Here is a 23,165-nt window from a genome sequence, read left to right as displayed (position 1 = left end):
CTGTTTCTGTGATTCCTTGCAGGGCATCACGGGGCTATATCGGGGCATGGCTGCCCCCATCATTGGGGTCACCCCCATGTTCGCTGTGTGCTTCTTTGGGTTTGGTTTGGGGAAGAAACTGCAACAGAAATGCCCAGAGGATGTGCTCAGGTGAGTACTTACAGGTCTGGAGCACTTGAAGCTGTTCCGCCTGGTGGTGTGACATGGGTCAAAGTGAAAAATCTTGGCAGATAGGGAGTGGCTGTCCCTCTGGACCCCTAACACTGGCTCCTGGTTGCTCCACATGAGGGAGGTACTTGAGCTTCTTTTGCCCTGTGAACCAAAGGGAAAAAGAAAACAACCCCAAATCCTCCCCCATCGTCCCTACCAGGTTGTCATAATATCTTCTATGAAGTAGTATCACTTACTGTGGATATTAGTAATATCAACCCCATAGCATTGAGAGGTCTGAATGTGAAAAAGTATGTAAAATGCCATGAACAGTCCCCAGTGCTACAGCAATGACAACAGCCGCCTTGTCTTCCATCCCCTGCTTGGGAAAAGGGAAGGACCCTTAACCAACTGAGTCACCCAGGTGTTTCTCAATTTTTTTTTTTTTTTTTTTTTTAGTGTTTATTTGTTTTTGAGAGAGAGAGAGTGTGTGTGTATGAGCAGGGGAGGGGCAGAGAGAGAGGGAGACACAGAATCCAAAGCAGGCTCCAGGCTCTGAGCTGTTAGCACAGAGCCCGCCGCAGGGCTTGAACTCATGAACCAGGAGATAATGACCTTAGCCGAAGTTGGACACTTAACTGATTGAGCCACCCAGGTGCCTCTCAATTTTTTTTTAATTAAACCTTTTTAAATTTTTAATTGAAGTATAGTTGACACATAATATTAGTTTCAAGTATATAATGTAGTGATTCAACAATTACATACATTATGAAATGCTCACACGGTAAGTGTAGTTCCCATCTGTCACCATACAAAGTTATTACATAGTGACTATATTCACTATGATGTACTTTTCATCAGACCAGCTTCTTGGCATGCAGGGGGATTCAGAATGGAAACATGGGATGATAAGATGTCCTCAGTCTGAGACTTGCAGGGTGACAACAACTCCTGGGAAGGGCTGCAGGCAGCACAGATCCCACAGAGGCTGGCCAGGCCTAGGTCCAAGAGTTTGAGGGAGGAAGCCCAGGGTGCTGTGTGGTTGTTTTCTGTCACTACTTCAGGCCACAGCATGCTGAGTAAGGGTCTAGGACGTAGATGAGATGCTTATAATGTGAAACTATTTCTGGAGTCCTTGTGACCCTCTGAATGTGACAAGCTTCTATAAATAGCCACAGGTGGCCACAAATGTGAATGTGTATGGGGTCCTTTTGAAGTTGTGTTTGGCTGTTAGTAGTCCAAATGTCCCAGGGACACATGTCTTCTCTGAGAAGCTGGTATTCTAGCTCATGTACCAGCTCATAGTTATACTGGGGCCATGCACTAAAACCCCCAGTGGGGTCATTGTTAGTACTTAGACCTGTGGGTTGTATTCCCTGTACAATCACATCAGCATACAAAGAAATACCCTTCCTGCTTGAGCAAAGGTTGAGACACTGAGGACCCCACTCGTATAATCTTGCCATGTTTTAAATTCTGGACATCAGCCCTGCCATGTTTCCCCTCCCTGCAGTGGTATTTGAGGATAGTATGGAAATGAGCATTACCAGGATCTTGGAGTGGATCCCCAAGAAGCTTCAGACTCACAGATACCAGCATAGGGTGGGGGTGGGGAGTGGCAGAATGGGCCAGGCAGTCATAGAGTGTCTAAAGAGTTCTCTGGGCACACACAGAGAACCCATTCAGAGAAAAGTCCTTATTCCCAAGAGATGGGGATGTGCCTGGCCTGGAGTATGGGCATCCTGCAAAGTACAGAGCATGTTGGTCTCCTGAGGAGAACTTCAGTTGCTGAGAGGGCTCCTCTTGGAGACAGCAGTGTGAACTGTGTCTGTGAAGGAGGCCGTGCATGAAAGCAAGTCTCTTGACTGTTCGACATCCAACCTGTGTGCTAGGTCTGCATGCCTGAGGTATATGTGTGGGCCCTGCCTGGAGTGAGAATATAAAACAACAACAACAAAAACAGGGCTGTTGAAACTTATGCCCTACCTAGAGGGAAGGACTGCAGTAGATGTCTCTCTACCCCGTTTGACATCTGTTCTCCAGGTCTTGGGCTCTTGTTGAGTGGGACCCGGCTGAAGGCTCAACTGTCAGAGGTTGGGGTCAGGAGGGGCCTGAGGCTCTGGCAAGTAACTGAAGATTTTTAGTAACCTTTCTTAAATTGTGGAGGCTCTGTTGAGATGTTAATTATAGCTTTGTGCTCCATTGCCTCTTGGTGACCCTTGTATTACTAATAGAAAAGGAGATGCCAGAGGTAGCACAGACAGCTGTGTGCTATAGATACCTGGAGCCTCACCTCCAAATACTTCGTGTGGTTTATTCTGTAGGGGCCAGGGTGAGGATCCATCTCTCTGGCCGCTGAGGGATCATTCCCTGCCCAGAGGGCTACAGAACTCATCATGCCTCTCTGGGTACCATCCCTGTCTGGGCCTTTTTCAGCATCTTAACAGCATACTCTTTGCAATTGGCCTGGGTGCCCTTCATCCTGTGGAAATGGCCACAACTGTCCCCCCAGCCTTGATGCTGTCTCGCTTGAGTCTTGGCTTAAAATGTTCTCGGGCCCTTGCTGATCCAGAGGAAGTGAGATTGGAGGGAAACTGGGGTTGACTGAGACCCAAATCTTGAGTTGGAGGCTTTTTTCCACAACAACCCTGAGTTTTACAAATGGGGAGTCAAGGCTCAGTGAAGCCTAAAAACTAATCTGTAGTCATTGTGCATGACAGGCCCAGGCAGGGAACTATGTCTCACTATAAAGCTTCTGTGGGTGAGGCCAACCGAGTGTGCAGGTGGCCTTCTTGACCAAGCTCATATTACTCTTGGTACTGAGACCTCTGCCCTGGAAAATTTGACCTCAGAATACACCTAGAACTTTGCTTTTGTGCAAAATATGGTTTATTTCTGCTGGGCTTCTGCCTAGTCCAAGTGCTTATTTTTTCTTACAAAGTCATCCTTCGTGCTGGGATTGCTGCTGTCCTAGGTGGTTAGTCACAGGGGTTGCCTCTGGTTTTTGTTTTCAATACAGCTACCCCCAAATATTTGCAGCTGGGATGTTATCTGGTGTATTCACCACGGGAATTATGACCCCTGGAGAACGGATCAAGTGCTTGCTTCAGGTAAGAGTATGAGCTGATGTGGGGGAATGTGATCTGGGGGGGAGGCAGCTAGCTTTTTCCATTCAGTATGCAATTTTGTGTGGATGTTTATGTCCTTTCACCCTTTATAAAGGCTTCAGGTCAGGTGTGCAAAACAGTTTCGAGGTTTTCAAGAGCATGGAAGCAATCGTAGTAGAATCGAGAACCAGGACACTGTAACAAACCAACCAAAATGTCACACCTGTGATGTGTCATTCTAGACTTATCCACTCTTATTAACAGTACTTCAGGAACTCTGAAAGGTGAACCGTGTTTCTTCAGAGGTGGAAGGGAGGCTACTTCTGCCTGTGTATCTTATGTCTCTACCAGTTGCCCAAAGACTCAGAGCCCTTTGAGTACCTGGCTCATTGACAGCCAAGGGTGTGAATTGGTCTCCTGCCTTACCACACAGGCTTCTTTTAAAACAAAGAAGTTACTGCTGTTTTCTTCTAATAGCTGAAGTAATTTAACACATAATTCTTGCTAGAAAATTTTGATAATGCAGAGAAGCACAAAGAAAAAAATGTATTTATCACCCATGATACCACCCCACTGAGGTAACCACTGGTATGTTTTTGTGTGAATTCTTCTAGCCTTTTTGGTAAACATGTATGTTAGGAAATGTTAACTTTTGAAATAAAATTGAGGTCACATAATGCATTAGTTTTATAACCAGCTTTTTTCACTTGATGTATCCTAATTTTCTGTGGTTGTTTTTTCTCAAGCATCATGTTCTGTATCTTATTTCATTACATGGCTGTCATTTACCCAATAATTCCTTATCTGGGGGCATGACAAATTATATACGATAGCGAAGATCTTTATAACTAAGTTTTTGTGTGTATATCTGATTCTTTTCTTTTCTTTTCTTTTTTTTAATGTTTATTTATTTTTGAGAGAGAGAGCAGGGGAGGAGCAGAGTGAGAGGGAGACAGAGGATCTGAAGCAGGCCCCTGCTGTCAGCACAGAGCCCAGTGTGGGACTCCAACCCACTAACTGTGAGATCTTGACCTGAGCCAAAGTAGGAAGCTCAACTGACTGAGCCACCCAGGCACCCCATGTATACCTGATTATTTTCTTAGAATAAATGTCCAGACATGAAATTAGTATGTTTAAATGTGTGTACATTTATTTTTTTATCTATTTATTTGTTTAAACTTTGTTTATTTTGAGGTGGGGGGACAGGGAGAGAGCTAGAGAGACAAAGAGAATCCCAAGCAGTCTCCATACTGTCAGCATAGAGCTCAATATGGGGCTTGATCCCATGAACCATGAAATCATGACCTGAGCCAAGATCAAGAGTCGGACGCTTAACCAACTCAGCCACCCAGGCACCCCCTAAAGGTGTATACTTTAAAAAGTTTTTAAAACATATTACCAAATGGCCCTCCTATAAAGGCCTATCCCTTTCTATTCTCAGTCAATAATACAGGAGCACCCACTGACCAGGAAACTCTGCAGCATCTAATTTACAATCTCTGCCAGTCTGATGGGTGAAAAATTTGCATTGTTTTAATTTTTTCATGTTTTTATTTTTTTAAATGGTCGTTTTTGAGAGAGCACAAGTGGGAAGGGGCAGAGAGAGAGGGACAGAGGATCTGAGGTGGGCTCTGCATTGACAGGCAGCCTGATGTGGGGCTCTGACTCACGAACCACAAGATCATGACCTGAACTGAAGTCGGTCACTCAACCAACTGAGCCACCAGGAACCCCAATTTTTCTTGCTTTTAAATGATAGTGAGGTTAATTACTCTGATGAATATTAGTTGTTTGTATTGTTTCTTTATGAAGTACCTATTTTTCTTTGCTCATTTGTTTGTTTTTTTGGCTTATAAAAGCTTTGGACGTGTTAAGGTTGTTAATTACTTACTGTATGTGGCAAGTCTTTTACATGGTTTGCATTTGTCATTTAATTTTGTGTATTTTTTTGAGCTTTTAACAGTGCAAGCTTTATTCCAATTTTGTGTATTTTTTAATTAAGCTTTTTATTTTGAGATAATTATAGATGTATGTGCACTTGTAAAAAATAATGTAAAGGGAAAAATAATAATACAGAGAGATCACATGTACCCTTTATCCAGTTTTCCCATAAAGGTAACATCTTGTAAAACCCTAGAACAATATTACATCCAGAATATTGATATTGATATGGTAAAGATACAGAATATTTCCATCATTGCCATGGCCACATCCATTTTCCTTCTCCCACTCTAGTTCTTAACTGGCCCAGCAACCACGAGTCTATACTCCATTTCTATAATTTTATAATTTCAAGAATGTTATATAAATGGAATCATACTATAGTAAAGTTCTCAAGTAAACTTTTTGGATTGGCTTTAACAAATTTTTTTTGTAATTATGAATTCTTTTTTGGGGGAGGGGGAGGGACACACCGGGGGTGGGGAGGGGTGGGGCACAGACAGGATCTGAAGCAGGCTCTGCACTGACTGACAGCAACAAGTCCAACGTGGGACTTGAACTCACAAACTGAAATGATGACCTGGGCCAAAGTCGGATGCTTAATTGACTGAGCCACCCCGGCGCCCCTGGATTGGCATTTTTAACTCAACATAATTTTCTGGAGATTCACCAGATTGTTGCATGTATGAATTATTCATTTCTCTTTAATAGTCCATGGTGTGTTTAACTTCTCATCCATTGAAGGACATCTGGGTTGTTTCCAGTTTGGAGCTGTTATGAATAAAGATGGTATAAACATTTGTATTCAGAGGTTTTGCTGAGAAAATAAGTTTTCATTTCTCTGGGATAAATGCCCAGGAGTACAATTGTTGAGTCATATGGTAGTTGCATGTTTAGGGTTTTTTTGTTTTTTTTTTTAAAGAGAGAGAACAAACATGGGAGAGGGGCAAAGGAAGAGAGAGAGAAAGAGAGAGAGAGAGAGAGAGAGAGAGAGAGAGAGAGAATCTTAAGCAGGCTTCTCGCTCAGCACAGAGCCCAATGTGGGGCTCGATCACGCAATCCTGGGATCATGACCTGAGCCAAAATTAAGAGGCGGAAGCTCAACCACTGAACCGTCTAAGCCACCCAGGTGCCCCTTTACTGTTGAGTTTTTAGAGTCCTTTATTCTAGATACTAGTGGTTTAAACTAATAAGAACAAATACTATGCTTGATCTTAGCCAAAATGCCAAGAAGTGATAGATAGATACCAGTGGTTTGACAGATACATGGTTTGCAAATAATTTTCTCTCAGTTTATAGTTTGGCTTTTCATCCTCTTAACAGAGTATCTTGAGCAAACATTTTCTTTTTAATGTTTATTTTGTGCTCCCTCTCTGTGTGGGGAAGGGGCAGAGAGAGGGGGAGAGAGAGAATCCCAAGCAGGCTCAGAGCCCGGTGCAAGGCTCGAACTCATGAACCATAAGATCATGACCTGAGTCAAAACCAAGAGTCAGATGCTCAACTGACTGAGCCATCCAGGAACCCCTTGAGCAAACATTTTTAATTTTAATAAAGTTGGGTTTGTTAATTTTTCTTTTATGGATTGGACTTTAGGTATTTGAGGCATTGGGTCTCTTTACCTAGCCTGAGATCCCAGATTTTCTTCTGTGCTTTTTTCTAAGTATTCTATTTTTTTTTTTTAATTTTTTTTTTCAACGTTTATTTATTTTTGGGACAGAGAGAGACAGAGCATGAACGGGGGAGGGGCAGAGAGAGAGGGAGGCACAGAATCGGAAACAGGCTCCAAGCCATCAGCCCAGAGCCTGACGCGGGGCTCAAACCCACGGACTGCGAGATCGTGACCTGGCTGAAGTCGGACGCTTAACCGACTGCGCCACCCAGGCGCCCCTTTTTTTTTTTTTTTTTTAGAAACAAAAGAGAGAGACAAAGCAGGAGAAGGGCAGGGTCAGAGAGGGAAGGAGACACAGAATCCAAAGCAGGCTCCAGGCTCTGAGCTATAAGCACAGAGCCTGATGCGGGGCTCGAACTCATGAACTGAGATCATGACCTGAGCCGAAGTCAGACGCTTAACTGCCTGAGCTACCCAGGTGTCCCTAAGAATTCTGTTTATAGTTTAACATTTTACATTTAAGTATGTGACCCCATTTTGAATGAATTTGTATATAATGTACAAAAATTTGCCTATGGCTGTCCAATTGCATCAGTGCCACTTGTTGAAAAGACTTATCTTACTTCACTGAATTGTTTACATTATGTTAAAAATCAACTCAGCATAGCAGCACCTGGGTGGGCTCATGCAGTTAAGCCTCTGACTCTTGGTTTCAGCTCAGGTCATGATCTCATGGTTCACAAGTTTGAGCCCTACATCAGGCTCTGCGCTGACAGTGTGGAGCCTTCTTGGAATCCTTTGTTTTCTCTCTCTCTGCCCTTCCCCTGCTCATGCTCTCCCTCTCTCTCTCTCAAATAAATAATAAACTTAAAAAAGAATCAACTGGGCATATTTGTGTGGATCTACTGCTTTGTTCTCTATTTCCTTCCATTGATCTATATGTCTATCCTTTTACTAATACTACACAGTCTTTTTTTTTTTTTAAATTTTTTTTTTTCCACGTTTATTTATTTTTGGGACAGAGAGAGACAGAGTATGAACGGGGGAGGGGCAGAGAGAGGGAGACACAGAATCGGAAACAGGCTCCAGGCTCTGAGCCATCAGCCCAGAGCCCGACGCGGGGCTCGAACTCACGGACCGTGAGATCGTGACCTGGCTGAAGTCGGACGCTTAACCGACTGCGCCACCCAGGCGCCCCTACACAGTCTTGATTAATATAGGCATGTACTAAGTCTTGAAATTGAGTAGACTGATCCCTCCCACTTTATTCTTAAAAAAAAAAAAAAAAAACAACCCTTATTCTAGCTATTCTAATTGCTTTGTATTTCCATATAAACTTTAGGGTAATATAGAAAATTGAGAAAAATTTTGCTGAGATATATGTTAAATCTATAGGTCAATTTGGATGAAATTGATACTGTTTTGAGTCTTCCAATCCATGGACATGGTATGTCTCTCCATTTATTTAGAACTTTAATTTCTTTCATCAGTACTGTGTACTTTTAAGTATCTAAATCCTGTACATGTTTCTTTAAATTTATATTTAAGTCTTCTCTCTTTTTTTGACTTTCAAAAATGGCATTGTAGGGGTGCCTGGCTGGCTCAGTTGGTAGAGCATGTGACTCTTGATCTCAGGGTTGTGAGTTCAAGCCCAAGTGTTAGGTACAGAGATTAAAAATAAAATATTTTTAAAAATGGCATTGGGAATGGTACTGTAAGTTTAATTTTGTTATCTACATGTTCTTAGCTAGCTCACAGAAACACAATTGATTTTTATATGTTAATCTTATGTCCTGTGACCTTCCTGAATCCCTTATTAGTTCTAGGATTATTTTTTTTATACAATCTGTGAGATTTTCTATGTAGAAAGTCATGCCATTTGCAAATAGAGAGTTTTATTTCTTCATTTCTGATATGTTTAACTTTTATTTCCTTATTTCACTGGCTAGAACTTCCAGTACTATGTTGAATGACGAGAATGGACATTTTTGCCTTCTTCCCAATCTTACAGGGAAGTATTCACTATTTCATTGTTAAATATGTTAGATATACTTTTTTTTTGTAGATGTTCTTTATGAAGTTAAGGAAGTTACCTTCTTTTACCCTTTTTTCTGAGAATTTTATCATGAATGGATATTGACTTTTGTCAAATACTTTTTTTATTTATGCATGGATTGATGTGATCATGTGAGTTTTCTTTAACTTGTTAATATGGTAGATTAGATCAATTAATTTTCAAATATTGAACCAACTTTGCATTGCTAGAATAAACCCACCAAGTTGACATGGTGTATAATTCTTTTTATATGTTGCTGACTTCTATTTGCTTATGTTTTGTTAAAGATTTTTGCATGTACAATCATGAAAGATATAGATCTGTCATATTTTTTTTCCCTGTATTGTTTTATCTGGTTTTGATATTAGGATAATACTAATTTCATGAAATGAATTGGGAAGTGCTCCCTTTTCTGTTTTCTTTTAAATTTTTTTTTTTTTTCAACGTTTATTTATTTTTGGGACAGAGAGAGAAAGAGCATGAACGGGGGAGGGGCAGAGAGAGAGGGAGACACAGAATCGGAAACAGGCTCCAGGCTCTGAGCCATCAGCCCAGAGCCCGACGTGGGGCTCGAACTCACGGACCGCGAGATCGTGACCTGGCTGAAGTTGGACGCTTAACCGACTGCGCCACCCAGGCGCCCCGTCCCTTTTCTGTTTTCTAAGAGAGATTGTAGAATTGGTGTTAATTCTTTAAACCTTTGTTAGGATTTTATAATGAATTATGGATTTGGGAGAGAAGAGTTTTAAAATTATGAATTCAATTTTCTTAATAGTTACAAGGCTATTCAAATTATTTCATGTTGGGCAAATTGTGGTAGTTTATGTTTTTGTTTTCTCATCTATGTTGTTAAATTGTATGTAGAGTCGTTTGTAGTATTCCCTTATTATCCTTTTGATGTCTACAGGGTCTGTGGTGGTATCTTCTGTTTTATTCCTGATATTAGTAATTTGTGACTTCTCTCTCTTTTTGTCAGCCTCACTAGAGGTTTGTTAATTTTTTTGATCCTTTCAAGAAAATAGTTTTTTGTTGTACTGATTTCCTCTATTTTTCTGTTTTCAATTTCATTGGTTTCTGCTTGTATCTTTATTATTTACTTCCTTTTGCTTGTTGTAGGTTTAGTTTGCTTTTCTTTGTTTTTGTTTTACAAATGTTTATTTTTGAAAGAGAGAGCATGAGCAGGGGAGGGGCAGAGAAGGAGCAGGGGGACCGAGGATGTGAAGCAGGCTCTGCGCTGACAGTGGAGAGCCCAATGCAGGGCTTGAACTCACAAACTGTGAGATCATGACCTGAGCCACAGTTGGAACACTTAGCTGACTGAGCCATCCAGGTGCCCCTTAGGGAGGTTTTTGAGGTGAGAGCTTATTAGATTGTTGATTTGAGCCTTTTTCTCCTTTCTAATGTATGCAGTCAGTGCTATAGGGTTTCATTTCAGCAGCACTTTAGCTATGTCTTACAAACTTATTTATATATATAAGTTTATTTATTTAAGTAATCTCTATATCCAACATGGGACTCACACCCACAACCCTGACTGAGATCAGCACTCACGTGCTTTTCTGGCTGAGACAGCCAGGCATCCCAAAGTTAGATATATTTTAATCAGTCAGTTTAGTGTGTTTTCTAATTTCCTTTGAGACTTCCTTTTTGAATTATTATTATTTCCTAATGTTTATTTATTTTTGAGAGAGACAGAGACAGAGTGTGAGCTGGGGAGGGGCAGAGAGAGAGGGAGACACAGAATCTGAAGCAGGCTCCAGGCTCCAAGCTGTCAGCACAGAGCCCGACACAGGGCTCAAACCCACAGACTTTGAGATCATGACCTGAGCTGAAGTCAGACGCTTAACCCACTGAGCCACCCAGGCACCCCCTTTTTGAATTGTTTAGAAGAGTGTTGTTTGGTTTACAGTGTTGGAGATTATTGATTTCTAGTTTTTAGTCCATTGTGATCAGAGAACGTATTCTGTATTATTTAAAACCTTTAGGGGTGCCTGTGTGGCTCAGTTGGTTAAGCATCTGACTCTTGATTTTGGCTCAGGTCATAATCTCACAGTTCGTGAATTTGCGCCCCATGTTGGGCTTTGCACTGACAGCATGGAGCCTGGTTGGGATTCTCTCTCTCTTTGCCTCTCTTTCTCTCTCAAAATAAATGAGTAAATAAATGCAAACAAAAATTTTAAATCTTTTAAATTTCTTGAGGTTTGTTTTATGTCCTTGGCTTATGTCCATGGGCACTTGAAAGAATGTGTAATCTGTTGTCATTTGGTGGAGTGTTCTATAAATGTCGATTAGATCCTCTTGGTTGATAGTATTGAGTTCTTCTTTATCCTTGGTGATTTTCAGTCTTTTTGTTCTACCAATTTGTTGATAGAGGGAGTTGAAATCTCCAACTGTAATTGTGGGTTTGTTTGTTTCTCCTTTCAATTCTATCAGTTTTGCTATACATAGTTTGTAGGTTTTTTTTGTTTGGTACATACACATTTTGAATTGCTGTGTCTTCTTGGTAGATTAGCCTTTTTATCTCTATCCCATAATTTTGCTTACTGTGTTCTTCCTTCCTTCCCTGATGTTTCAGAGTTCCTTCTTTCATTGTTTCTTTTCTGTGTAGAGAACTTCCCATTCTTTTGGGGCAGCTATTCTTTTGGGGTAGGTCATCTTTTGTTGACATTCTCTCAGTTTTCCTTCATCGAAGAATGCCTGATTTCCCCTTTATTCCTGAAGGATATTTTTGCTAGACATTGGATTCTGGGTTGACAATTCTTTTCTTTCAGTACCTGAAAGATACTGTGCCATTTGTTTCTATCATACTGGTTTCTGCTGTCATTCAAATTGTTTAGCTAAAGCGTCATTTTCCTCTGGCTGCTCTTAAGATTTTTTTTCTCTGTCATTAGATTTCAGAAGATAATTTGTGATGTGTCATTGCATGGATTTATTTGGGTTTATTTTGTTTAGTATTTGCTTAGCTTGTTGAATCTATATGTTTATGTTTTGCCACATTGGGAACATTTTGGGAACTTCTTAGTAGTTATTTCTTCGAATACATTTTCAGTCCCATCCTATTTTCTCCTCTCCTTCTGGGACCCTGAGGCCACAAATATTAGATTGTTTTATTATAGTCACACAGATCCTTGAGTTCCGTTCAGTCTGTTTTAGTCTGTTTTATTTCTGTTGTTCAGATTGGGTTTTCCATTGTTTTATTTTCCAGTTCACTGATTTTTTTCTCTCTTCTGTTCTGCTCTGGAGCAAGCCATCCATTGAACTTTTTATTTCAGTTGTGTTTTTCTTTTCTTTTTCAGTTGTATTATTTATTTATTTATTTATTTATTTATTTATCTATCTATCTATTTAATTATTTATTTATTTTCCAGTTCACTGATTTTTTTCTCTCTTCTGTTCTGCTCTGGAGCAAGCCATCCATTGAACTTTTTATTTCAGTTGTGTTTTTCTTTTCTTTTTCAGTTGTATTATTTATTTATTTATTTATTTATTTATCTATCTATCTATTTAATTATTTATTTATTTATTTATTTATTTATTTATTTTCTTCTTATTATTTTAAAAATTTTTTTTTTTCAACGTTTATTTATTTTTGGGACAGAGAGAGACAGAGCATGAACGGGGGAGGGGCAGAGAGAGGGAGACACAGAATCAGAAACAGGCTCCAGGCTCTGAGCCATCAGCCCAGAGCCCGACGCGGGGCTCGAACTCACGGACCGCGAGATCGTGACCTGGCTGAAGTCGGACGCCTAACCGACTGCGCCACCCAGGCGCCCCTTTTCTTATTATTTTTAAAGAGGCACCATGCCCAGCTTGGAGCCCAATGTGGGGCCTGAACTCACAACCCTGAGATCAAGACCTGACCTGAGATCAACAGTTGGATTCCTGGGGTGCTTGGGTGGCTCAGTTGGTTGAGTGTGTGACTCTTGATTTTGGCTCAGGTCATGATCTCATGGTTTTGTGGGTTTGAGCCTCGCATCAGGCTCTGCACTGACTATGCAGAGCCTGCTCAGGATTCTCCTTCTCCCTCTGCCCCTCCACCACTCGTGCTGTCTCTGTCTGTCTCAAAATAAATAAACTTAAAAAAAAAAAAAAAAAGAGTTGGACTCCTAACCAACTGAGCCACCCAGGTACCCCTCCATTTTTCAATTATACAGTTTCCATTTAGTTCTTCTTTATATCTTCTATTTCTGTGCTGTGGCTTTCTATATTTTCATCTGTTTCAAGCATATTTATAATTACTTACTGAAGGATTTTTTTTTCCCCATGGCTGCTTTAAAATCTTTGGCAGATGGGGTGCCTGAGTGGCTCAGTGGGTTAAGCATCCAACTTCAGCTCAGGTCACCATCTCACAGTTTGTGAGTTTGAGCCCCACGTCAGGCTCTGGGCTGACAGCTCAGAGCCTGGAGCCTGCTTCAGATTCTATATCTCCCTCTCTCTCTGCCCCTCCCCTGCTCACACTCTGTCTCTCACATTGTCTCAAAAATAAATAAACATCAGGGCGCCTGGGTGGCTCAGTCAGTTGGGCGTCTGACTTCGGCTCAGGTCATGATCTCGCGGTCCGTGAGTTCGAGCCCCGCATCAGGCTCTGGGCTGACAGCTCAGAGCCTGGAGCCTGTTTCGGATTCTGTGTCTTCCTCTCTCTCTGACCCTCCCCCGCTCATGCTCTGTCTCTCTCTGTCTCAAAAATAAATAAATGTTAAAAATAAATAAATAAATAAACATTAAAAAATTAAAAAAAATAAAATAAAATCTTTGGCAGATTAAAAAAAACAAAAACAAAGAAACAAAACAAATCTTTCTTTGTCAGATAATAATAATGGCTCTGTTACCTTGGTATTGTCATCTGTTGTTTGTCTTTTTCCTTTCAGTTTGAGATCTACCAGGTTTGGGGCATGATGAATGATTTTCAGTTGGGACCTGGATATTTATGTATTACGTTGCAACTGTGGATCTTATTTAAACTTTATCTTTTAGCTGGCTTTCTCTGACTTTTTATCAGGAAAGGGAAAGATGCTGCTTTGTTACTACCAGGTGGGGGTAGAAGTCTAGGTTCCCCACTCAGCCTCTGTTGGCATCGCAGGGTGGGGTACTTCTTTTTACTGCTGGGTGGGTGTGGGAGTTCCAACATCTCCACTGACCCCATAGAAGGGTGCTGTTACTGGCTGGCAGGGATGAAAGTCCTAGTTCCCTACTTGGCCTTCTCTGACTCCACCCTGACAGCATGTTGTTACAGCCCTACAAGGGTGGAAGTCTAAGCTCCCCACTTGGTCTTTGATGGTGTGGATGGGAGTGAGGCCCATATTTTGTTTTTTGTTTCCTATGGTGAATGGCTGGGAGTAAAGTGTTTATTGCCTAAAAAATTTTTGTCTTTCTAGGCTATCCCTTTCCTGGTCCTTTGTGTAGAGAACACAGGCTTTTCTTGAGGCTTTTTTTTTTTTTTTTGGTTTATGTTTGTTTGGGTTCCTGGATTGCCAGTTTCCTCAGCTTCAAGTCGGAGACATATCAAAAAGAAAATCCAAAGAACTCACCACCATGTCATTACTCAAGTTCGAAGGTCCCTAGCCAGTCTTCCTTTTTCTTCAAACTTTCAGACTCTTCTCATGTTTGTTTTAAAAATAATGTCTAGGGGCGCCTGGGTGGCTCAGTCGGTTAAGCGTCCGACTTTGGCTCAGGTAATGATCTTGTGGTTCATGGGTTCGAGTCCCTTGTCAGGCTCTGTGCTGACAGCTTAGAGCCTAGAACCTGCTTTGTGGATTCTGTGTCTCCCTGTCACTCTGCCCGTCCCCTACTCGTACTCTGTCTCTCTGTCTCTCTCTCTCTCTCTCAAAAATAAATAAAAAACATGAAAAAAGATTTTTAAATAACGTCTAGGATTTTTGGCAGCTCTTTCTGCGCATGGGTTCTGTCCCCATGCTTTAATTAAACCACCTTTTCTGCACTGAAAAAATAAATAAAATAAAAATAACATCTAGGGTTTTTTGTTGTTGTTGCACTTTAGCAGGAAGAATAGGGAAAAGTACTTCCTAGAAACAAAGTCTGTATATTGATTTTAACTAAGGAAATGTTTATTTTCAGTAACCGTGTTCATTAGTCTTTTCCATCACAGCTTCTTCCTTTTCCAATGTGCCTGAAGTCCTTTCCTGCTCCTAGATGAGACAATCTCTATCTGTATTCTTCTCTTGCACTCCTCTGCCTGCTGGGTGACTACTTTATACCTCTCCTCTCTTCTCAAATCTCCACTCTCTCAGCACATAACTTGGCTTTCTATTTCACTGAGAAAACTGAAACTACCAGAAGAAGACTTCACCAGATGCCCTCCACCACCTCCATCCACCTTTTGGCACCTGTTACTACATCCACGGCTGCTCAGCTTGTTTCCACCGATGGTGGCCCATGCCTTTGCTTGATCTTATCTCCTCTTACCCATCCATAGACCTCACTTCAACAGTTCTTCTTTCTTTTCCTTCAACATTAATTTTTGCACTCCACTAGATTGTTCTCATTAGCAGTAAAAGTATAAACATGCTTGTATTTTCACCTTGAAAATACTCTATTTCCCACATCAATTTCTGTGCTTCATGTCTTTGCTCCCCCTTATGTCAAAACTCTTTGAGAAGTTTTTGGGTTTTTTTGTTTGTATTTTTTAGTCATTGTCTCTAGCTCCTTTTCTCTAATTGTTAAACCCACTTTAGTCTGGCTTTTACCTCACAACTCCAACAAAATAGTTTTGTCAAGGTCACCAGTGAGCTTTGCACTAAATCCAGTGTTCAGTTCTTGGCCCTCGTCTTTCTTGATCCATCATTAGAATTTGACTCAGCTGATTCCCTCCTCTTATTAAAGAGAGCTATCTTCACTTGGCTTCTCTTCTGATTTTCCTCTGACCTACTTGGCTGGTCTTCTTGGTCTCCTTTGTTGATTCATCATCATCTTGATCTTTTAATGTTCATGCTCCACAGAGCTTATTCTTATTACATACATTTCCTTGATGATTTCTTCTTTTCTTTTTTTTTTTTTTTTTATAAAAAATTTTTTTTTTTTCAACGTTTATTTATTTTTGGGACAGAGAGAGACAGAGCATGAACGGGCGAGGGGCAGAGAGAGAGGGAGACACAGAATCGGAAACAGGCTCCAGGCTCTGAGCCATCAGCCCAGAGCCCGACGCGGGGCTCGAACTCACGGACCGCGAGATCGTGACCTGGCTGAAGTCGGACGCTTAACCGACTGCGCCACCCAGGCGCCCCGATGATTTCTTCTTTTCTCATGATTTTTCAACACCATATATATGCTGATGATTCTTTGGTTTGTATTTCCAACTCAGCCTTTTCCTCAACTCCAGACTAGTTTATCCAACATTTCCATTTGGACACTAATAGGCACCTTAGAGTCACTGTGTGCAAAAACGAACTCCTGGTCTTTCCCAATAACTGCTCCACCTACAACCTTCTGCAACTCAATTGTGGCAACACCATCCTTCTAGTTGTTCAGCTCTAAAGCCCAGGAGTCATGCTAGGTTCCTCTCCTTCTCACTGTATATATCCCATCTGTTGAATAGTTCAAGTTTGCTTTCAACAGATGCCAAGTCTATCCCTTCTCATCCCTCCATTTGCAGTCACATTGCCCCAGGTCACCTTCATCACTAAACAGAAGATTCTGGTAGTAATATGTCAATTCCATACCGATCCTCTTTGGCCTCCCAGGTCACTGTGAGTCAGCTCCAGTGTCCTCTGGTCACATGGGTCTCCTTGCTATTCCTCAGACATTCCAGGCCTACATGTGCCCAGATCATTTGGGGAAGTTGTATTTTAAAAAGCCATTGATACTTGATTGACATTGTTTTAAATTTATTATTTTTAGAAAAATTGATCTTTCTAATAAACCAGAAATTATGACTTTTTATTAATTTCTTCTTTTATGTCCCCCAGAGATATTTTAGAGTTTTATTTATGCAAATCCTATTACTGCTTGATATGCATCTATTTTATTGCTATTTTGTTATTTTTAGAAAAATTTTTAATGTTTATTTATTTTTGAGAGAGAGACAAAACATAAGTGGGGCAGGGGCAGAGAGAGGGGGAGACACAGAATCCAAAGCAGGCTCCAGGCTCCGAGCTGTCAGCACAGAGCCTGATGTGGGGCTTGAACTCACGAGCCGTGAGATCATGACCTGAGCCGAAATTGGACGCTCAATCGACTGAGCCACCCAGGTGCCCCTAAGGGAGGGAGAATCTTAAGCAGGTGTCACATTCAGCACAGAACCTGATGTGGGGCTTGATCCCATGACCCTGGGATCATGACCTGAGCCGAAATCAAGAGTTCAGCGCTCAACTGACTGAGTCACCCTGATGCCCCTTTATTGCTATTTTGAATGGAATTATTTTCCATTATTTTCAACTTGTTATTGCTGGTGTGTAAGAAAATTATTAGACTTGGGATATGTGTCGGTTGAGTGTCTGACTTTGGCACAGGTCTTGATCTCATGGTTCGTGAGTTCAAGCCCTGCATCAGGCTCAGGCTTGCTACTGTCAGTGTGGAGCCTGCTTTGGATCCTCTGTCCCTCTCTGCCCCTCCCCTGCTCGTGCACACTCATAGGCACACGTTCTCTCTCCCTCTCTTCCTCTCAAAAGTAAATAAACGTCCGACTTCGGCTCAGGTCATGATCTCGCGGTCCGTGAGTTCGAGCCCCGCGTCGGGCTCTGTGCTGACAGCTCAGAGCCTGGAGCCTGTTTCAGATTCTGTGTCTCCCTCTCTCTGTGCCCCTCCCCTGTTCATGCTCTGTCTCTCTCTGTCTCAAAAATAAATGAACGTTAAAAAAAATTTTTTTTTTTAAAAAGTAAATAAACGTAAAAAAAGACAAAGAAAGTTATTGGACTTCTATATTTATTTTGTAAGTGTTTCTCCTTGGGACTGTTAAAGCCGAACTCTCCAGCTTTAATTATTCTTTGGTTGATGCCTCTGTGTGTTGATTCCCTTTGACTCTGTACTTCCTATGGATCTTGCATGGGGATCTTTCTCTCGGATCTTTTCTGGGATTACCCCAGCCTGCCTTTCTCATGCTCTTGACTCTTAGGCTCTGGATCCCTGAAGCTGGGATGGGGGCCTCTCCTTGGCCTTCCCCTGGCTCTGCATAGGACTTCTATCCCAGGACTTAGAACTCTGAATGCCATTTCCTGTTCACCTTTCCTTAACCAGGCTTCCTGATCAGTGAGGGCTTGGAATGGGTTTGGTATTCAGTGGGTATTTGTTGGAGGAATAAGTGAATGACTGAAGTATTTGTCTCCTTTCTAGACCTTCCAACTAGCTTTATTGGGAATGCTCTTGGATTTGAGGGTTCCTCCACTTATTTTCCAATTCTTCTGTTGATTTTTTTTTCTTGTCAGTATATGCATACTTTGTGATATTTTTATTTAGCTTTATTTCCTAGTGACTTCCACCAATATTCTATTTTCCAAATAACCGTCAGTTTGACAGTGAAGTGTTTCTTGGTCTAATGCCTAATGACCACATCCACACTCACCTTGTAATCTTCTGTAACATGCTGAGTCTATTGACTTCGATGTTGCTGCCGCTGACTTTGATGACTTTTCCCTCCCTTTCAGATTCAGGCTTCTTCAGGGGAAACCAAATACACTGGGGCTTTGGACTGTGCAAAGAAGCTGTATCAGGAGTCTGGGATCCGAGGCATTTACAAAGGGACAGTGCTCACCCTCATGCGAGGTAACCTTTTAGGTTCTCCACCTGAGGTCACCTTGGTTGGGGGCTCGTCTGAGGTGCATTTGCCACAGAGGGTCTTACCTGGGTCCCCAGATTAGCTTTGGCACCATGCAAACCACACTTATGGCTGAGAAGGCTGGCATGGTGTGCCCTGGTTTTAGGCAGTCTCACCCCAGCCAGCATGGACACAAATGAGGATGGGGGCAGGGGGAACCAACAACCTTCTGGCAGGCTGGCCCTCAAGGATGTATTAAGACAGTGGCAGTTACAGGGGACTGGAAAGTAGGTAGAAATCATGGCTGGAGGGATGAGTGGGAGGAAAGAATGACTTAAGGACACTGGGGCTCACCATGGTTTCGAGACGCATGTTCTGCTGGGGTGGCAGTAGGAAAGGCAGACACAGCCTCATCCTTGTCCTAACATGGTAGCTTGGAGGAAGGCCAGAGACTAGCAGTGCTTGTAACTTGGAGTGGGCATGTCAGTGGGGACTACTCAGAAGGGGCTTTGAAGATGAAATGTTGTCATGCATGTTTGTGCTCACTCACACTAGTGGCATCTAATTACTGCACAGGAGTTAATGCAGATAAGAAGTGCTGCTGAGGACCTTCCCAAGGAGCCTTGAAGGGGCCAGTGCCAAGCTTGACTCTTCTAAATTCAAGAAATCTGTGAGGATTTTATATCATTTAATTCACCTCTTTCTTGCTGCTAACAGATGTTCCAGCCAGTGGGATGTATTTCATGACATATGAGTGGCTGAAAAATATCTTCACTCCAGAGGGAAAGAGGTAAGGAGAACAGAAGAACTTAGAAGCCACTTTGCTCAGTCATGGGTTGGTTGCCCTTTACTGTGAATGGGTCTGATGGCAGAGTGGGGCTTGCTCCTGGTTCCATATCCACTTAACTCTCCTTGCTGCTGAGACCCATCTAATACCGCTAACTCTGTACCTCACCTACTGGAGCAAGTATATAAAACAAGTTCATGAAACTTCCTCCAAGGAGTGGCAGCTGCCATGTCACAGGAGCCCTGGCCTTGGACCTCCTCCCTCTGGCCAGTTTCTCCCTCTCTCTCACTGCCCCATCTGCCATAGGAGGGATGGTCTAGACGCCACTCTCATAGCCTTTGTCTGACTGCGGTTGGTATTCTGCGGTTGGTATTCTGCAGTGTCAGTGAGCTCAGTGTGCCTCGGATCCTGGTGGCTGGGGGCATCGCTGGGATCTTCAACTGGGCTGTGGCAATCCCCCCGGACGTGCTCAAGTCCCGCTTCCAGACTGGTTAGTGGAGGGTAGTGGGGTAGATGAGGGTGGAGTGGGTCCCAGCACTGGCTGCCCCTGGGGTGCAGAGCTCTTAGGGCCCTGAAGATACTCACTCTCCACAGCAGCACCCAGCATCTGTCTGATCAACATTTTCCCTTGTAGTCATTTGTGTTCTAGGAACCCTAGACTCACTTCCTGTTGGCCAAAACACAAAATAAGTGAGGTAAGCAGTCAAATCAACTCTTCTGCCTTCACATGAGCAGAGGATTATTTCATTCTTTATTCTTCTCCACTCCCTTAGCATCAGTAATCCAGACAGTGTGTCTGTTTCTCCCAAAGTGAACTGTGTTGTCTGTGGACTTGTCCCAGATGACCTGCAAGGTGTCTTCTTCCTGATGCTGTGACCCTGCAGGAAGACTTGACTACAAAATTGTCCCCACGTGGGTCATCATGGTTAGGTCAGGAAGCTTCCTAAAGCCTTAACAGTTGGATTTCACCCACAGCACCTCCTGGAAAATATCCTAACGGTTTCAGAGATGTGCTGAGAGAGCTGATCCGGGATGAAGGAGTCACATCTTTGTATAAGGGATTCAATGCAGTGATGATCCGAGCCTTTCCAGCCAACGCGGTGAGTGGCAGACAGGGGCTGTACTTTCCCTTTGGAGCTTAGAGCAGGGTCCAAAGTCTAGGTGGGTTGACTTTTGCTTGCTCCTAGGATTAGATTGGGAGCTCAGTTTTCCCCAAATCCTACCCTCAGCCAGAGCCTCCTTATTTGCTTCCTTTCCTGAAGCTTCAGGAGGGTTTGTCTTTGGGATTCTCTGAGGGGAGGGGCTTTGATTTCCGACTTGGCCATCAGAAGTGGGCAATTGTGAAACATGGATGTTCTTCCCCTCTCAGGAATGAGAAAGCACAGCTTGATTCCCTGACCTGGGGTAGGAATGAAGTTAGGGAGGGTCCTGATGAAGTTAGGGAGTAGTTCTGGTCCTGACAGGGTTAGCTGTGGTCTCTGTGATAGTCACAACGCCTGCTGGTTTTTCTCTTCCTTCCAACCCCTTCTCAGGCCTGTTTCCTTGGCTTTGAAGTTGCCATGAAGTTCCTTAACTGGGCCACTCCCAACTTGTGAGGCTGAAGGCTGCTCGAGGCTTCTGGATGATGGAAGCTATCACCGAGGAAGAAGCAGTGGGCAGGACTAGTCAGTCCTGAAGGGCAAAAGGAGGGGAATGGTGGGATTAGAGCTGTGTGCATGGACTTGTTGAGACCATTGCCTTAATGACATCCTCTACCTGGTATAACTTGGTCTGCCACTTTGAGACTTGAATTTACTCTTGTCAGTTTAAGGGATCTCAAGAGGATTTGGAGGTGGAGTAAGTAGCTTTCAGACCAGATACGACCTGTGGTCAGAGAGCTGTCTACTGGTTGACTACAGGCCCTATTATACCCAAAATACTCCTCGAGAAAGAGGGAATCTCAGCGTCTCACTGGAGGCACTGTGCATGTTTTCAACCGGCTGACCAGGAGCTGGGGTGTTCTTCAATCCCTACCAAGGAACACACACCAGGTTTCCAGGGTATCATATAATCCTGGCCTGCATGTGAGGATGTGGACTTGAGGCCCACATCTCTCTGTCCAAGTGGAGTGAACAAATGTGCCTAGGGGCAGATAGCCTGTTAACAGTTTGATTTTTTTTTTTTTTTAATGCATTCAGGTAATCAAAACTTAAACTAAGTAGCCCAATTTCCCAAGAGTAGATGGAGAGCTTTCCCTCCTACAGAGTGAGGAGGGTTTGGAATCAACAGTCCGAGCCCTGCTGAGATAAGTGACAAAACCTAGGGTGTAGAAAAGGCCATTTTTGCACACTCTTTCCTCATGAGAGCGCCCTCTTTTAACAGGAAACAATAAATATTGTTTCTAATTTTTGCATTGTGTGAAATTTTCTTTTGATTTGGGTCATTTCAACAGGTAGCCTGTAGCCTTGACTGAGGCTGTCAGGGATCTGGTATCTGTCCTTGGTGGCTTCAGGCAGGGGCTTCAGCAGGAGAAAGAGGAAGAAGTTTTGGCTAGCCCAGCCTTCCCTGATGTCCGAACAGCAGCTGCTTGATGGGGAAGGGTGTGGGGGTACCAGGTGACTTGATTGCTAATTGTTCCCACAGTTCTCAGTACAAGCCTGCAGCCCTTCTCTTCATTCTTTTATCTCTCTGCCCTCAGCCACATGGCTGTCTGAGCTAACAGAGAGTTGATTGTTCTAAAAGCCAAAATCAATCTTGACTCTTCATATGGTTATTGGGGTCACTGTGATCTGATGTCACCAAATGGGCCTTGCTAATTAGACAAATTGATGCCTAGGTGCATCCAGAGGAGGTGAAGGAGACAAATTAGTTTGTCCTTGTCTGGTGGATGGCAAGGCTACAGGAGCTGGGCTTCTCTGGCATTGTCTCATCTGGCAGTTACAGTTACAGTTCTGCTGGCACTTCCCACCTTACTGCAGCTGCACAGAGATCCTTGGACTTTGGCTTTAAAGCCATCACTCTGCATAAAGGGGTGAGGGGGTAGGGACCCACCCCCATCTGGGAGTGGATATGGCCAGTTGGGCAGGAAGCTGAAGATTTGGGGGTTTAAGGAAGGACACTTTCTTCCAGGGAACATATTTTGGATGACCAGATAGGAATTATGGTCAAGTAAAACAAAACAAATAACATTTAGAGATGAAAATTGTGTGCCCTCTGCTTGGGAAGATTAATTCAGTGTTACACCTGCCCCCTCATTCTGCAGGATGTCTTTGATTTCTCACTGGTTTGGAGATGGCCACATATGTGTTTCCTGAAGCTCTTCTCGGGAGCACCCTGTCCTTGAGACAGTGCTGCAACCTCAGCCTTTGCCTGGAAGCCCATGTGAGTGCATTTACGTTCCAGCCAAATGACAGTCATTCCCATGGCTCAGGATCACTTTTACAGTCTGTGCTTCTGGATAATTTGCCCTTTGAAACAACTTCCATTTTAAAATGGAATGTTTTGGTTCCTTGATGTTAGTGGTGGTAGATTCTTTTACTCCTTTGGTTGTTCAGTAGGTGTTAAGTCAAATAGGGAAGCCCCAGGAGGCATATTTGTGAAGGGAGCAGAACAGATGGTGAGTAACTCCCTCCTGACTGGCACTTCCTTTTTATGATGCACTTTGAAATGCCACCTGTTCCTGATATATCTTTTCTCTCCCTGATGGGGATAGGTGGGGGAAGAGGTTAGGGCCCTCCTCAGCAATTTCTCTGTCACAGTCTTAAGGTAGAAGTGAGACGCAAGTGTTAAAACAACCAACTGATGATAACAGCCTCACCCAGGCACAAAGC

General features: G+C 42.8%; 1 protein-coding gene and 1 pseudogene across 3 annotated transcripts in view; one reads left to right on the top strand and one right to left on the bottom strand.

Moving 5' to 3' along the window:
* The window catches only part of SLC25A20 (solute carrier family 25 member 20), a 30,538-nt gene extending 8,794 nt beyond the window's left edge, over positions 1 to 21,744 (top strand). For 2 of the 3 annotated variants that reach the window (XM_047096729.1, XM_047096731.1), the window contains 7 exons: positions 23 to 150; positions 3,170 to 3,260; positions 18,460 to 18,577; positions 19,287 to 19,359; positions 19,737 to 19,846; positions 20,332 to 20,456; positions 20,889 to 21,744. In XM_047096729.1, coding sequence (XP_046952685.1) covers positions 23 to 150; positions 3,170 to 3,260; positions 18,460 to 18,577; positions 19,287 to 19,359; positions 19,737 to 19,846; positions 20,332 to 20,456; positions 20,889 to 20,951 — 708 coding nt within the window. In that variant the 3' untranslated portion in view covers positions 20,952 to 21,744. Of the gene's footprint in view, positions 1 to 22; positions 151 to 3,169; positions 3,261 to 18,459; positions 18,578 to 19,286; positions 19,360 to 19,736; positions 19,847 to 19,990; positions 20,052 to 20,331; positions 20,457 to 20,888 lie in introns of those variants that run through there. The other variant, XM_047096730.1, reaches the window with a different exon arrangement.
* LOC124525274 (uncharacterized) lies at positions 6,341 to 6,436 on the bottom strand (annotated as a pseudogene).
* Positions 21,745 to 23,165: the final 1,421 nt, after the last annotated feature.

Source organism: Lynx rufus, unplaced genomic scaffold (genome assembly GCF_022079265.1).
Source record: "Lynx rufus isolate CCGP_SWC_20201006 ecotype Redwood Valley unplaced genomic scaffold, mLynRuf1.p SCAF_4, whole genome shotgun sequence".
Classification (NCBI taxonomy): Eukaryota; Metazoa; Chordata; class Mammalia; order Carnivora; family Felidae; genus Lynx; species Lynx rufus.
This window is presented reverse-complemented; position numbering and strand designations above follow the sequence as displayed.